This window comes from Rhincodon typus, chromosome 33 (assembly GCF_021869965.1).
Source record: "Rhincodon typus isolate 14 chromosome 33, sRhiTyp1.1, whole genome shotgun sequence".
NCBI classification, from domain to species: domain Eukaryota; kingdom Metazoa; phylum Chordata; class Chondrichthyes; order Orectolobiformes; family Rhincodontidae; genus Rhincodon; species Rhincodon typus.
Genome location: NC_063364.1, coordinates 26,213,476 through 26,230,856, shown reverse-complemented (window position 1 = coordinate 26,230,856; position 17,381 = coordinate 26,213,476). Strand labels below are relative to the sequence as shown.

The 17,381-nt window shown below is 43.1% G+C and overlaps 1 protein-coding gene across 3 annotated transcripts in view; it reads left to right on the top strand.

Annotated features, from left to right (window-relative positions):
- The window catches only part of chd2 (chromodomain helicase DNA binding protein 2), a 96,979-nt gene extending 80,242 nt beyond the window's left edge, over nt 1–16,737 (top strand). For all 3 annotated transcript variants that reach the window (XM_020528749.2, XM_020528740.2, XM_048616110.1), the window contains 7 exons: nt 1,144–1,281; nt 4,907–5,038; nt 6,606–6,784; nt 7,623–7,719; nt 9,151–9,364; nt 10,368–10,611; nt 11,804–16,737. In XM_020528749.2, the coding sequence (XP_020384338.1) occupies nt 1,144–1,281; nt 4,907–5,038; nt 6,606–6,784; nt 7,623–7,719; nt 9,151–9,364; nt 10,368–10,611; nt 11,804–12,128 (1,329 nt within the window). In that variant the 3' untranslated portion in view covers nt 12,129–16,737. The remainder of the gene's footprint in view (nt 1–1,143; nt 1,282–4,906; nt 5,039–6,605; nt 6,785–7,622; nt 7,720–9,150; nt 9,365–10,367; nt 10,612–11,803) is intronic.
- Nucleotides 16,738–17,381: the final 644 nt, after the last annotated feature.

Below are 17,381 nucleotides of genomic sequence, written 5' to 3'. Positions count from 1 at the left end.
GAAGTTGACTGGCGAGAAGGGAATAGGTGGAAAACATTATTGCAATTTATCCAGTTGTGTTTCTACAAGACTGAACAGTTTTGCCTCACATTTTTGTGAAGCAGATGCGCAGAGCGATCAAATGAATGTAGGCCATTTAGCCATTGGCCCCATTCTTTCAGAGTACGTGTTAGGTTAACCTATTTCAATCTCCTTCCTACATTACCTGTTGATCCCCTCTTTAGGTCTTCCCTACACTAAAAATATGACCATTTCTGTCATTTGACTTCTAGCCACTACAGCTTTTCCTGTTCTCACACTAAACAAAGCCCATCAATACCCTGACTTTATGCACATCAGTTCTCATCACTATTTCCAGTCCTCTTCCTTTGCTTTGCAAGTAGAATTTTTAAAAAAATCTTTATTCTCCATGTATGGGCACTGCTGACGAGGTCGGCGTTTATTATGCGTGAAAAGATGCTGCTGTGTTGAGCCATCAGAGTCTGTATGGTGAAGATGCTTCTGCAGTGATCTTAGCTGTGGAGCTCAAGGGTATTGATCCAGTGATTTTTGTTTTGTAACCTGTAGTTCAGTAGTGATAAACCAAGAGCTTATTTCACTATGTCTCTATCAGTCTGCTTCATTGAGTTATCTTCTGTCAAGTAGATTTAGACACAAATGGCCACAACAATCACTTTTGGCCCAGGATCATAGAATTGTATGACACAGAACGCAGCTATTGGGCTCATCATGCTGTTTGTTTGAAAGAGCAGTCTAATTAGTTCAGTTCATTTCCTCTCTTCCCATAGGCTGTGAATTTCATCCAGTAAAAGTTTTTTACACATTACACATAATGTTTACTCACTGAATAAGAGACATTTGTAACCCATTGCCTTTAAGTGTGGTAGTAGATGAGATGATTAATAATCTCCAAAAGGAAATGGGATGCAAGTTGGAGGAAATAAACCTGCAGGGCCACAGAGGGAATAGGACTAGACGGATGACTGTACAGAGAACCAGTATGGATTTGATGAGCCAAATGCTTGTCTGCTATGCCATTGATTCGTTAAATAAGCTATGATGAAGCTGACTACCAGTAAACAGGGCAGTGTTCTTAACTGTCTTTTTAAAAGTTTGATTTCAAATGCTTTGATGTTCCTGCAGGATGGTGGCTTGGATGGAGCTCCTGTGAAGAAAAAATTGAAGAAGAAAGACAACAAGGAGAACAAGGAGAAAGGTGATCTCAAGAAGGAGAAAGATGGGCAGAAAGGGAAAAAGAAGACAAAGACTAAGAAGGACAAGGTAGTGAGAGATGTTAACTTGCATCATCAAATCAAAGGCAGAAACTTCCACAGTAGTTCAGACCATCCTGACGTGAGTTACATAGAAAATAGGGGCTGAAGTAGGCCATTTGGCCCTTCGAGCCTGCTTCACTGTTCAGTAAGATCACGACTAATCAAACAACTCAGTACCCTGTTACTGCTTTCTCCCCATACCCTTACATCCCTCTATTCCTAAGAACTATATCTAACTTTTTCTTGAAAACATTCAATGCTTTGGCCTCAACTGCTTTCTGTGGCAGAGAATACCACAGGCTCGCCATTCTCTGTTTGACGAAATATTTCATCACGGTCCTAAATGGCCTATCCCCTCTCCTCAAACTGTCACCCCCGTTCTGGACTCCCCAGTCATCTGGAACGTCATTCCTGCATTTACCCTGTTTAGTCCTTTTAGAATTTTATAGTTCTGTAAGATCATCCCTCATTCTTCTCAACTCCAGTGAATAAAACTCCTAACCAATCTTCGTACATCAATCCTGCCATCCCAGGAATCAGTCTGGTAAACATTTGTTACACTCCTTCCATAGCCAGAACAGTCGTCTTCACATAAGGAGACGAAAACAGTACATTTGTTACTGCCAATTAGGTACTTTTAAAGTTTAGTCACATGTTATGACTAAAATAAATCATTGAGGTATCTCATTGCTCTGATTCTAATCTCTTAGCCAATGTTGATTTTAGATGTTCCACCAGGGGTGGCCAGGCCTTCAGTTGCCTTTTCTTAAATTTATTATTTCATGGGATGTGGGCACCGCTGGCTAGGCCAGCATTTATTTCCCATCCCTACTTGCCCATGAGAAGTGGTGGTGGGCTGCCTTCTCAAACCGCTAATAGTCCATGCGGTTTAAGTATAGCCGTGGTACTATGAAGAAGGGAGTTCCAGAATTTTGACCCAGCAACAGTTAAGGACAGCAATGTAGTTCCAAGTCAGGGTGGTGTGTGTGACTTGGTGGGGAAGTTGCTGGTGGTGTTCCCATGCATCAGCTGCTCTTGTCCTTCCAGGTGGTAGAGGTCGTGGATTTGGAAGATGCTGTCGGAGGAGCCTTGGTGAGTTGCTGCAATGCATCTTGCAGTTGGCACCTACAGCTATAACTGTGTTGTTGGCAGAGGGAACACTCCCCGTATGTTGTTAGTGTGGTATTCAGGCATGGTAATACCATTGAACTTCAAGGGGAGATGGGTTAGATTCTCTCATGTGTGAGATGATAATTACTTGATGCTAATCTTGCTGTACATTGACACACACTGATCCACTATCTGAAAAGTTATAAATGGTCTGAATGCCCATTTCTGACCTTATGGCTGGAAAGTCATTGATGGATCAGCTGAAGATTGTTGGACACTACCTTGGGGAACATAGGGCTCTTGTAGTGAAGAGGTAGTGTCCTCACCTGTGAACCAGGAGGCCCAGTTTCAAGTCTCACCTGCTTCAGAGATGTCATAGCATCTCTGAACAGGTTGTTTGGAAAATATCTATCATGAGGAACACCTTTGGTAATGTCCTGGGGCTGAGAAGGCTGGCCTCCAATAAACACAGCCATTTTCCTTTATCCTAGTTAGGGTTCCAACCAGGTTAAAGGATCCCCATTGATTCCAGTTTTGCTAGGGCATGTCAGTGTCGGTCACATGTAGCCTTGATATCAAAGGGCAGTGCCTGTCCCTTCCCATCCTGTGATTTGAGCTCTTTTTCCATTCTTGGATCAAGGCTTCAATGAGGTAAGAGCTGTGTGACCCTAGCAGTACCCAAACTGAGCATCAGTGAGCTCTTATAGCTGAATAAGTGCTGTTTGTTGGACTGTTGACAACATCTCCCATCACTTTTCATCACTGAGAGTAGTCTGATGAGGCAATAATGGGCCAGGTTGAACTGTTCCTGATCTTCATGTACATACAGCTATGTACAGGACATAGCTGGGTCATTTCCCACATTGCTGGTTAGGTTCTAGTTGTACAGCTGTATAGGACCACTTAACAAGGGGGCACAGCAAGTTCTGGAGCTTAAGTCTTCAGTATCATTGCCAGATTATTGTCAGGGCCCACAGCGTTTGCAGTACCCAAAGCCTTTGGCTGTGTCTTAATATCAAAGTGGGTGGAGTCAGATAGCTTGAAGACTGGCGTGTGTTGATATTCGGGAATTCAAGATGAGGCCGAGATGGATCATTCATTCAGAACTTCTGGCTGAAGGTGGTTTAAAATCATAGTATTGTTGAATCCCTGCAGTGCAGACAGAAACCATTCAGCCCATCAAATCTGCACCAACGCCCCGAAGAGCATCCCAACCAGAATCCCCCAGCCTATCTCCAAAACCCCTCATGAGGTTTTTAACCACGGCTAACCCACCTAACCTGCACATCCCTGGACACTACAGGACAATTCTTAGCATGGTCAATCCACCTAACCTGCACATCCCTATGGGATAATTTGAGCACCGAGGGGAAACCCATGCAGATATGGAGAGAAAATGCCTCAACCTTGCCTTTTGCCTGTAACTGAAAACACCCTCTTTTAAACATCTTTCCACCTCTAGCTTGCTTTACCTCTTTAAGATGCTCTTAAAACTTATCTGTTTGACCAAGCTTTTGGTCATCTGATCCAATATCTCCTTTGGTGGCTCAATATCATATTGTTTTACAAGGCTGCTGGGAAGCCCTTGGGATGTTTTGTTGCATTAAAACTGCTATGTATAACATGCATTGTTGTCCAAATATCTGAGATGCTGGGGCTGTGGAATCTGCCCATCAGCAAAGTGCAAACTCAGGCTAGTGACTTCAAACTTCTCTGACCTCAAGCATTCTGCAAGTTCCTTGTGAACAAAACTACATTGCCATCCTAAGGGATAGCAAGAACTGCAGATGCTGGAGTAAGAGATAACACAGCGTGGAGCTGGAGGAACACAGCAGGCCAGACAGCATCAGAGGAGCAGGAAAGTTGATGTTTCGGGTCAGAGAAGGGACCTCCAGCTCCACACTGTGCTACATTGCCATCCTAGTTTGGGCTGACTGACCCACTGTCAGAAGCATTGTCGGTCGCTGTTGCTGGTGGATTTGCGAGGTGCAGATGACGAAGTAGAACAAACAGCTGAGCCAGAAGCTCTGAAAGCTTAACCAACATACCACCTCGACAGAGTGTCTTCTCAACTGGTGTTTATTTTTGACATAAGCAAGTCCAAGAGGATTTGACACCAATGTGCTTTTGTGCAGAGATTGATTTTAGAGCTCTCACAGATTGCTTGGATAAAGGTTTCTGGGCTAGTATCTCTGGTCATTCTGGAGGAGGGTGAACTCTTAGCTCATGAAACCTCTGATTAGGGTTCAGATTTGGGAATCATTGCCTGTTCCTACTTTCCTGTATGGTTAATTTAATTCAAAACAAAATACTCCAAATAGACAGCAGATAATGTATCTGTGGAGAGTAAAAGTGTTAATACTTCAGACCAATGATCTTCCACCTGTATTGAAATGTTAACTGTTTCCCTTGGCACCAGTGCTGCCTGAACACATTTTCTGTTTATGTTGCAGAGCTCCAGCATTTACAGTCTTTTGCTTTGTGTTAGTTTAGGTTATTTTCTTACTTTGTCTTCCAAACAGATGAAGTCTGATGCCAAGGACAAGATTCGGAAGTCTATGTCCACAGGTCCAGTTCACATTACAGCAGGAAATGACCCAGTGCCAATTGGAGAGGAGGGTGAGGATGAGTTGGACCAGGAAACATTCAGCATTGTAAGTACCTATATCAGAATTAAGAGGGAAACTGTATGCCTGAGATTCTTGGCTAAATTTTTAAAGTTACCCTATAAAGAATGGCTGCAAGAATAAACCGTTACACAAAATTAATCTGGAAACATTAGGAGCTGTATGAGTGTTTGTTGATTTAATAATTAAGGAATGCTGTGGTGGTGAATGGAACATTCAGTTAGCATCATGCACTGTCATTGTATTTGATTATTTGTTCATTAGTGTTTTCTTCCCAGAAGGTAGACTTTCATGCATCTCCCCCTCTGTGTATCCTCAGCTGCTCTCACACATCCATCATAGAATCAATTGCATCTATTCCATCATATTCATTATTCAGCTCAATCAATATATAAAATACATGCCTTTCGTTACACTGACAGTAACTGCCCGTCTACTGTTTGCTCAACTGATGAGACTGAAGATTGTATACCTTTCTGTTTGATGTTATGTATTAATTTGCTATTTTCTCCAGTCACTTGCAGATTAGTTTTTTTCTGTCTTAAGTCCACAATCTGAATGAATTCAACCTAGCAGTAGTTCCAGGGTGTAGAACATAGATGACAAAACATAACACTTTGATATTCGATGTCTGAGATTCAGTTTTGTTTTAGATTGATGTGTGCTTTGTTCTGACAAAGGTGAGGTCAGCCTTAGGGTCATACTCTGTCTACACTGTCAGTTCAGGTTAGCTACAGAGAACAACTCCTGCACCATGCCGTCAGACACTCAAATAATCAGTTTTCATGCCTGAACAAAGGAGGGAAGAAAATCATCCATCCTGCTCCTGATGTCTTTCCACTGTTGATCATACGTTCATTGTATTGTTAAGATACACAGGTAATGGGCATTGTTCAATCAAGTACAAAGAGCACTTTTGAGCCCTCTTGTAGCATGGTGGTAGTGACCCTGCCCCTGGACAGGAGGCCTGGGTTCAAGTCCCATCTGCTCCAGAGGGCTGTAATAACATCTATCTCTGAACATATTGATTTGAAAAAGAGGTTAAATTTTTAAAAAAAACAACAGCACTTGTAAAGGAAGACTGCTCTTGTTAGTGTGCCTTTAAAGGGCTGTCTCCTGTTTAATTGGTCTCAACAAAATATTATAAAGAGTGACTGAGCCATTTAAGGAGCTATCACCTTGTTTATTTGGTTTAATTAGTTATTCAAAAACAGTAGAAAGAGAGGCTGTTGGGCAGTGAGTTAGTTTGTAGAAGGCAGACATTCATGATGCTGCATTCTTTAGATAAATGAGAGGATTTGCATCTGGTTTCATACTTCACCTTTTAATATCTAGAATCCTTGGCAAGGAAGTGAGGATGTCTGAATGCTTGGTTGAGGACAGATAGCACTCACCTTCAGGAGATAAGCCATGCATTTAAGTTATATCTTAGGCTGAGTAAGTGATGAACACATTTAGTGAGGTACCACTCAAGTTAGAACTCAAAAAAGGTCAAGGGTGCAGCTAGTCACCAAAACGGAGATGATTGGGTTTTGAAATTGTGTGGCTGATTGAGCATCTGTGAAGGAATATTCTTTGTCCTTTACTCTGTCAGTGCAAGGAGCGAATGCGGCCAGTTAAGAAAGCTCTCAAGCAGCTGGACAAGCCAGAAGATGGGCTGTCTGAGAAGGAGCAGCTCCAACACACCCGCAGCTGCCTACTGAAGATTGGTGACCGCATCAGTGAGTGCCTTAAAGCATACACTGACTCTGAGCAAGTCAAGATCTGGAGAAGGTACAGTGTAATGGTTTTCTTTCAATATCACATCCATTCGATGGCCGTGTTGGGTCTTATTCACTTAGGGTGAGATGAGTTCAGCCTTTTTTTGTGATATGCACAAAAGTGTAAATATTACTGTCAACTAGACTCGGCTGTGTATTCAAATGGATTTGTGGATTACTGTTTTCTGATTGTAATAGTGAGTGTAGATTCTTCCATTCTGGTGCAGGTGCAGCTACTGTAAATAATGTAAAACATAGATAGGAGAGCAAGGTTATTTAGAAACATCAAAATGGCTATCACAAGTTCAACTCCAAAACATTATCTAATCTTCGCTGATGACCTCAGTGCTACGTTGTCAAAGATACTATCATTTAGATGGGCTGTTCCAACCATGGAAATTGAAGGCATGGAAGGAGGCCATTCAGCCCATCGTGTCTGTGCTGCCATAAAAAGGACCATCCAGGCTGAACCTAACTTTTCAGTTAGTAGCATAACACTCTACAGCACTTAAAGTCCATATCCAAATATCCCTGAAATGCGGTGAGGGCTTCTGCTTTCATCAACCTTACAGCCAGTGAACCCCAGTCCCACTTGGAAAAATTTATTTTCTGTTCCCTGCTAATCCTGTATCAACTACTTCAGAAATGTTAAATGGGAGGGTTGAGTTGTCTCTTCAGGTTAAGCACAAAAACAGATGATTTTCAAACCAGGCATGACCTTGTATCTGATTTTTCCTCCTAGTCTGAACCATTAACCTCAGTATCTCAATTTAGGTAGATTGCAGGGCCATTTTAACCCAGGAAGTGGTACAGCTATTTCACTAAAGCATTTTCTTGTCTCATCTTCACAGAAATCTCTGGATTTTTGTCTCCAAGTTCACTGAATTTGATGCCAGAAAGTTGCATAAACTGTACAAGTTAGCACAGAAGAGGCGGTCCCAGGAAGAGGTAATGATAACCCAGTCACATTCACATTCACATTCACTTGATATTGCTCCACAGGAGTCCCATGCATTTCCTGAGTGTGATACTAGTTAGGAATGAGACTGAGGGACATAGTATTGCCCTACTTCCCTCTCCTGTCAGGAGGAGTTGGACAGACTTGGTACCATGCAATTTAGGAAATAGAGGATCTCAGACATTTAGATTACAGTCACGGGAATTCTTCTCTTGTTCTTGCTGAGAACAGAGACTGAAGTGAAAGGCAAAGCTTCCATCAGGAGTGTAACTGAGTTAGAATTGAGCAAACATGAAACATATTAGATCCTGAGGGAAATTGATCAGGGTAGATTTTGAGAACCAGGAGTCACAGTTTAAAAATAAAGGCTAAACTATTTAAGGTAGAAGTGAGGCGAAATAAGTTCTCACGGTGGGTGAGTCTTTAGAATTGCCTTCCTAAAGGCAGTGAAAGCAAAACCTTTAATTATTTTTAAAGCAGAGGTAGATAGGTTCTTAATGACGGACAGGATGAAAGATTACTGGGGAAATGCAGGCAAGTAGAGTTGAGATTAAAATCAGATCAGCTACGATCTTAATGAATGCTGGAACAGGCTTGAAGGGCTGAGTGTCCTTTTCTTGTTCCTAATTTGTACATGGACCATAAGAACAAGTGCGTTTCTCAAGATGTGTAGATGAACATAAGAAATAGGAGCAGGAGTAGACCATTCAACCCCTCAAGCCTGCTGCTGCCATTCTGTTAGATAATGGCTGATCTACCCCAGACCTCAGCTCCCCATAGCCCTCAACTTGACATTTCACAGATCTGTCTACACCCTATTTAAATAATTTCTGTGATCTAGCCTCCGCATCTCCCTGGAGTAGAGAATTCCAGACATTGACTACCTTCTGGAAAACAAAATTCCTCCACATCTCAGTTCTAAATGAGTGTCTTCTTATTCTGTAACTTACTCCCTAGCTTGAGATTCTCTCACAAGTGGAAATGGCGTAAGGGAACACCCATTTAAAACTGAGCTACAGAGGAATTTCTTCTCCCAGAGGATAATGAACATCTGGAATTATCTACCCAGAGAGTTGTGGTGGTTAGACCACTGAAAATATTTAACAAGGAGATAGGTAGGTTATTGAAATATCAGGGAGTTGAGGGCTATGTTGAACTGGTACAAAAGAGGAGGCAAGTCTTGGAGCAGATCAGCCATGATCTTATTGAATGACAGGCTTGAGGGGCTATAATTCTTGTGTTCTGATTGGTAGAGGGGTTACTGTGGGTCTTGCACCTAAGAATTGAGATTCAGATGGATGCAAGTTGGGGATATTGACTAACGTGTCTCCTCTTGAACAATACTCAAATTATTTCTTCTTCACCAAGCCTCTGTTGTTCTGATTTAATTATGTCCTCCTCCAAAATGCCGCTTTATCTAGGAAGAACAGAAGAAGAAGGAGAATAATTCAGAGAGTAAACGTCAATTTAAACTGGAGCCTTCGGGATCAAGTCGTGATTCCATGAATTCTCAGTCTCATGCGCAGCATGGTCCTCCTGCTCCTCACCTGCTCCCACCCCATCATCAACAACAAATGCATGGTCATCACCGGGAGCCCTACAACCAGCTCAACAAGCGGCCTTTCAACAATGCAGGTAACACATTGCCTTCACCCACACCCCCTCAGCCAACAGTGGGGAGGACTTAGTGCAGTGCTGGATACTTCGCAGCAACTCATTTGTCGCTGTAGGGCTCTCTACCCCATGTCAGGCACCTACCTTCATACAATTCCTGCAGTATTGAAACAGGCTATTTGGCCCATCGAGTCCAGACTGACCCCCTGAAGAGCATCCCACCCAGACCCACCCTTCTGCCCTATCCCTGTAACCCTGCATTTCCTTTCCCATGGCTAATCCACCTAGCCTGCTCATCCCTGGACACTATGGGCAGTTTAGCATGGCCAATCCACCTAACCTGCACATCTTTGGACTGTGGGAGGAAACTGGAGCACCTGGAGGAAACCCACACAGACAGTCACCCAAGACTGGAATCGAACCTGGGTCCCTGGTACTGTGAGGCAGCAGTGCTAACCACTGAGCCGCTGTGCTGCCCTATTTTAAATCATGTCGTAATTGCTAAGTCCTTCCGCAGAAGTAACAGTGTTTAGATAAACTTTTTATTGAGTCTTTTTCACCTGCTGTGCGGAAGCTGTGTTAACCGTCACTCCTGATATCTAAGCCTTGCATTCTCTCACTGGAAGGCCCGAGAAGGTTAGGAAGTAACACTGAACCCTGGCTCAGTTAACATGCTGCCCCAATCTGTGCTGGATGTGTAGGAAGCAGCCAGTACTCCCTTCAAAGCTGCATGCAGACGCAGTCATTTGAAGATTCCATGCTTGGCAATTAACATCAGCACATTGATTGCGGCATTGACTTGCAGTTCCGAGACTCTCTGCTGTGCACAGACCTTGGAGACCCACGCAGCTAGGAAGAAATTAGAGGGAATTAGGCTGGAAGCAGCAAGTCTGGCAAAAGCAAACGGGGTGTTGGTGCTGAACCAAAGGGGCCTCTGAGCTTCAGTTGGGAGCCTCGCAGGATTATTCAAGTCTGCCAAATGGCTTCCATCGAGGTGATAATTCTGTTGCTTGTTCTGCTTTAGATCGGGGAGACCGACAGAGGGATCGGATGTACAACTACAACAATAACCAGCAGTGGGGATCTGATCGGCATCATCCATATGACCAACACAGGTACAAGGACCATCATTTCGGGGACCGAAGGCCACGCGGAGATCCCCACAGAAACTCTGGCAATTACCGGCCAAACAACATGCACCGCAAGAGACCATACAACCAGTATGGCAATGAGCGAGACCACCGAGGTCACCGGGATTACTATGACAGGTGCCTTTCTTTTGCTTACTCGAGCAGTTGTGACAGAAACAAGTCTCTGGTCAGGTTTGTCAAAGGCAGCAGTGGCTGTGGCTTTGAGGCAGAGCCGTACTATGATAGTGCGCTAAAAGGCTTTGAAAACTGTTGACCCAAGCACGGATACCTCCGAGTACAAACTTTGCTGTGGAATGCACACTCTAGCAGCAGTCTCCTTTGATCTGTGCTGTCCCATTCATAATTTGAAGCACTTCAACTGTTTTAGCATAACACACCAACTTTGAAAATATTTTTTGTTTTGTACTTTCTCCTACCAGCCAGCAGTCTAGTGAATCTATGTACTCTCTAAACAGCAGCATACTTCCACCAGTGTGATGCCTAGTAGTCCACAAAGCATTGTAACAAGAGTTAAGGTTCGATACATACTCATCATTAATTCTTCATATTTCGTTCATGGGGTTTGAGATTTGCTGGCTATGTTGTCATTTATTGCGCATCCCTAATTGCCCTGTTGAGATCAACTAGAATCCAATTCAATTTTTTTTACATCCATTTAACGTCCTTTAAATTTATATTCACTAACCCCTCTGTGGTTCTACAATGTCGAGGTTCTCTCCTATTCACAGTATAATTAACATTCTAGCTCACTGCCATAGATGTTAAATTAACTGACCTTTAATTGCTTGAGTTACCTCTTTCCCCTTTCATGAATAATAGTTTCCCGTGTTGCCAATCTAGTTTGCTCCTCCATATTCACTTTTATTTGATGTTTTCTTCCCAGGAGGTTGATTACCATGGACTTCCCTTGAGTCAATCTCTGTTGCCCCCTTGTATGTCGCATAGCATCAGCTGTGTCCAGACCGTTCTACCTATCGTCCATTTTCTCCTCTTTCCCTCCCAACCAGTTTTTCAATTTTGTCTTCCAGTAACTACATCTGTCTACCTTTTGCCTTAATAATGTGACTATAGTTCTGTATCTTCTCTCTCACTGACGTTATGCACTACTGTCGTCCCCCCTCCAACTATTTTCCAGGACTGCCACTTCTAGCCTTTTTGTCTGCACATCCACTACAAGCCAGCCACAATGATATCCCTCTCGCCTCTCCGGTGATGGTCGAGAATCTGACTTTTGATTGTAGCTACACTTGGAACAATTCCTGGACACATTGATTTGGGTCATTTAAACCTTTATCCATTTCCTTTCCAGGCGTCATCAGGATCTGAAACGACGCAGATCAGATGAGTTTCGACCTCAGGACCACCACAGCCTAGGGCACCAACCAGATTTCCGGAGATTGCCTGATCACAGACCGCCCACGGCCTACCACAGCCAAGGACCTACTGAACACTATAGACCGTTTCACCTTGAAAAACTGATGGAGCACAAGGCACCCACGGGAGACCACCGTTCACCCCTCTCTCAGAAATCGCCACATGATTCGAAATCCCCTCTTGAGCACAGGTCCCCTCTAGACCGCTCACTGGAACACAAGAATACTCCTGACTATAACTGGAATGTAAGAAAAACGTAGAGTCTGTTCTGAGGGAAATGGGAAAACTGCTCCACAGTTCTCCAGTTTATGAATTCAAAAAAGACAACACACTTTTCCCTATTCTCACCACACAAACAAATTGAACGACTGCTGTGATATCAATTGCACAAAGAATGTGAAACAATTATGGAGAATGAGGAGAGATTTCTGCTGCTTGGACAAGAATGCTCGCAATTTGGTCCTTTCTTTATAAAAAGACAGCATCGGCATGGATATCCGATCTGTGCAATCATGCTCAATCAGGAAACCTTGTTGGTCAGGAAGGGAGGGGATACGTTTGGGCTTCTGGGGAAATGATAGCTGCTGCATTGTAGGCAGTGATTCTAACCATGTGGTAAAGGACAGTCCAAGGAGGATGTCAGCAGAGAGTGCAATTCACAAAAGATGTCATATCTCCTGTCAGCTTTGTCTGTTCATGGTCTCTGCCAAAATATTTCTATGTTTTATCCTAAATGTACGTGATGAATACTCTCTCTGTGCTGAGTAGTGTTGGGCAGGTCAATACTTTTTTCTAAGTAGTGTTCCAAAATCAGCAGTGGAACCAACTTGCGTTTCCACTCGCTAGCTAATATATAGAGAGCGGTACCAGTGTTGAGGCAGAGATGGGGGTGGCTGTACGTGTTACCCTGTCTTCCAGCACTACCGTTTTACATGCCCAAGAAATACCAAAAAAAGGGAAACGGGATGGTTTGAAATACTTCCGTAGATGCAGGTTTAGTGTCTCGTTAGGAGAGAAGGGAGGGCAACGCAGGGCAGGTGGGGGGATTAGCACTTTGTGTTAAGTACGTCTGCGCCTTTCTGGAATCTGTCTCTAGAATGTAGTGTTGGCATTTTACAGCAGAAGTATTAGAACTTTACAAACTGAAGAATCGCTAAAGAAAATATCAGTATCTTGGTTCTAATGGCCAGTCTTCACAATCCATAATCTAGAAGCTTTGTGTTGTACTCGGTCACAATGTAAGCACCTTGTTCTGTTTGTTTCCCCTCACCCTGCCTGCCCTGTCATTCCTTCTGCCTTGATTATTGTGGATTGGTCAATCCTCACAAGTAAAATAACCTATTTTTTTATGACTTTGTTCCAACCTGTGTTTGATGGGGTGGGGGTATAACTGTATCTTTAAAAAAAAAATGTGGAGAAAGGAGGAGTAGTTGAGCAGAGTGATAAGATTGGCTCTGTTTAGTTGGTGATTGGAGGATAAGTCTCCACGTGATGAGCTGTGCCATTGGATGTCAAGATGGCTCATCATCAGTGTTTAAGCTTAGGTTGTTGAATGCAGGGATGACTGCAGGATATCCTGAAGTGATGTCCTTTTCAGTGTTTCAAGTCATGGAGAATATGGCACTTTGTCTCTTTACACACCTTACGCGCACTCACACTGCCCCCTGCCCCACCTGGCTCAAACCAACACACTCTCCCATTATCTTGGATGAGGCATTTCTGATTAACAGATGAATCCAACTGAATGTTTTCACGTTTAACAAATAAAATCCTTTCTGATGGTTCCTCAGGTCCTTGCTTTTTCAAAAATGATTTTAACTGATTAAATGATTTTGAATTGGTATTTATTAAGTCACTCATGCTTTGATTCACAGAACAAGCTCAGGAATCTTCCTACTGTGCACACGTTTCAGCTGCATGTGGAAATGGTTAGTGTGGCCCATGTTCCTTTGTCTTTCTTCCACTGCAGCAGCATTTAAGAAACCAAATAACAGGAACAAGTTACACCTCAGTCATCAAAGATTAAATAAGATGTGCAGAGTTTGTTATAATCCCCAAATCACACTGCAAACAATAAAATGCCTCTGCACATATGATTTGAATTAAGTTATAATTAAAAATTCCCATGGAATTTAATTTCTTAAACTGTAATCAGACAGGTTTAACGGCTAGTGTATGCCAAAATTCCAGCTGGCCATTCAGCAGTTTCTTGGCCCTGAGGAAAAACTGCTGTGTTGAACACGGTGACAAGTGTCACAGTTGCTGCTTGTTCCCAGAGGGAAAGGGCCAGTTTTCAGGAGAGTAGGAACCCTGCATCAGCCTTCACTACAGTGCGCTCACACCTCGTGTGAACACAACCAGTATTCACGTGATCCTTTAATGTAGATTGCCCTGGTTGACAGTGTAAGGGACAACTTGTTTGGACAATCTGACAGGAGTTGAGCAACAGCTGTTCAAGATCATAGAATCCCTACAGTGTGGAAGCAGGCCTTTCGGACCATCGAGTCCACACTGACCCTCTGAAGAGCATCCCACCGAGCCCCAGCGTCGTTCCCCCCCCCCCGCCAACCACCACCACCACAACTCTGTAACCATGTATTCCCATGGCCAGTCCACCTAACTTGCACATCTTTGGACTGTGGGAAGAAACTGGAGCACCCAGAGGAAACCCATGCAGACACAGGGAGAATGTGCAAACTGCACACAGTCGCCCGAGGGTGGAATCTAACTTGGGTCCCTGGCGCTGTGAGGCAGCAGTGCTAACCACCTGGGCCACCATTTTCTCAAGTATGGTTAAGGATGGGAAATTCTCACCAGCAACATCCACATTCCATAGACAAATATAAAGAAAACCATTCACAGTTCTTTTGTGATATGGGCCTCTCTGTCTGCTATACTGAATCAGAAACATATTGATTTCATAGGCCAGTAGTTGTCTCCTGCTTGGTTTAATTATTTATTGGGCATTTTCCAAAATTAAGTAAAATGCCTACATTGGGAGACAGGCAGGCTGAAAGAATTTTCACCCCCTTCTGAATGGTGCGTTTATAGAATCCTTATCTGCTCCTAGGCCTCTGCAACCTGTCACTTCAACTCAAGTTGTTTTGTCTTTCCATTCTCAACAATTCTGCCCAGACAACAAATGAGTGGAAAACACTGCTCTCACACTGACACCCACCTGCCCAACTCTGTTTATTTATCTCAACAACCAGTTGGCAGATGTTCTAACACCATGTCCATTCAACATTTCAGTGAAGGCATGTAACTGATTTAATTACAATTCTGCCACTTTGCTGCATCACACCAAATAGTAAAACGTGTGCTTAAAGGCCACTGCCAGTTACCAGTTTACTACTGAAGGCATGTGTCCCTAGTAACACTTCATTTGAGGACCATTCTCTGCTCTGAAACATGCAAACCAAGTGCATCAGGGCATGGGGTCTACTGTTCCAAACCACTTCGTCTTGAGCCCCAGATTTTGTGCGCGCCATTCTGGTTTTGGGGTCTTTTTCACAGGAACAGAAGATTTCAAACGGAAAACTAGTGATTGGGGGTGGGGGGAGTTCACAGTAGGGGTGTCACTAGTTCCTTTAACTGGACCCTTTCACTTACAGGATTAACTGTAATGCTCTCTCCCAGTGTAATTATTGAGAATAAGATGACAGAACAATACCACATCCCATCTCTGACCATACTCCACCAAGTCGTTAGTCCAGAGATATGGGACAACACAAGTGCTGCTGTTGTCAAGGGCCAATGTTAGCTCAAAATGGAGAAGATTTGAGAGAGTCAAGATTCTGAATCTTGGTAGATTTTCATAAAAGAAGAATGAGAGTTGGGAAGTGTGTTACCTGTTGGCTTAGTTTATATTTACCTGCAATCATGTTGATCTCTGCCTTTATTTTTCAATGAAAGAATTATAATCAAGTTGAGAGTGGAAGAGGTTGAGCCGGTAGGACATGAGGTTTACACTTAAGGCTGTGCAGTAACTGTGCAACAGAACTGTAGCTGATGGCGTTGAGCAAGTAGGTGGGTATGCGATGAGCCTTTAGGTGGAAGAGGTGAAGGTGCCCTCAGTGGTCTGGTGCACAAAGAAATGTATGGATCTCACTATCATCAGTCAAGGCAGCACAAAGATCCCCTTGCTATCTGGCTTGTTGTTAGATCTTTTCTATCACGGGATTTGTAGCAGTGAACAGTGGGTACACTCTGACAAGTTTAGAATAGCAGGAGATGCTTCTGGAGAAAACTCATCAGTGATGAGGAAAACTTGGTGGCACACCTCAGCTGAAACTTGTTTTCCTTCTCATGGTGCTATCCCCGTGGAGTTGATGAAAACTGTACAGCATTTTGGTATAACATACACGCGCGCCCACAGAAGTGCAATAACTTGGATTAATTTTTATTGCTGAAAAGTTCTGAGACATTCTGTAGGGCAGACTTCCGTCGTGTGTGTCTAACCTCCTGCCCTGGAGATCTTCCACGTGTGTAACACACTGCTGCCACCCTTCCAATGTTTCCTCCGTGCATCAGATACAACATGAAGCTAGAGCAAGAACATGTTTCCCAATTTTAATTTTTTAAAAATCTTTTAATATATCTCCTGCCTCAAATTCTAAAGACTGCAAGAATGAAGGAGATGTTAAAGTGATGGAAGAAGACAAAAGAAAGTAGCTGCCAAAATAGTCCCACTAACGTTTTGTTTTGCTAAAAGGGTTGGTACAGAGTTTCTGTAAAACTTATGTGGACTTTTTAAAATGACTTTAAGAAAAAGTAAATATTAATTTATATTTGTGAAAAGGCCACTGTTAGTGCATTTTGGTGTAAATACTTTGTTTATAGTACGTATTAAATTTTCCTACACCTTAACCATTTGCTGTTCAGTGATTACTGTTTTCCTTTGTTTTAACATGGAGTATACTGGAATGGAGGACTGTCATTTATGGATTGTCTGTAATATCATTACAGAACTTGTATGGTGTTTTTGGACAGCCCAAGGCGCTTCACACCAACATTACCAAACAAAATTTGATACTGAGCCAAGTGATGACTAAAAACTTCAATAAGAAGTAGATTCCTCAGGTGCATCTCGGAGAGATGTGCAAATCTAGGGAGGGAATTCCAAAGTTAGAGCAGGGCTTTCCAAATGGGGTTGTCAGTTCTTAGGTAGTTAACCCCCTCCCCCCTGCCTTGATAGATCCCTTTCTACTTCCTCACTGTTGGGGCAAGAGAGTTTACAAGCCTTGAAATGGGGTCATAGAGGGGATGAAAGTTTGTGGGCCAGCAGTTAATCGGCCATATATCTGAATGCACAACCACTAAAGACAGAACAATCAAATGTGATGAGGTAAAAGATGTCAAAATTGAAGGATTGCAATGATCTCGAGAGGGTTGTTGGATTTGAGGAGATTAAAGAGAAATCATGAGGTGAGGCCATGGAGAGATTTGAAAACAAGGGTGAGAACTTTGCAATTGAGATGTTGGATTGGGATCCAATTTTGGATGTGATAGTG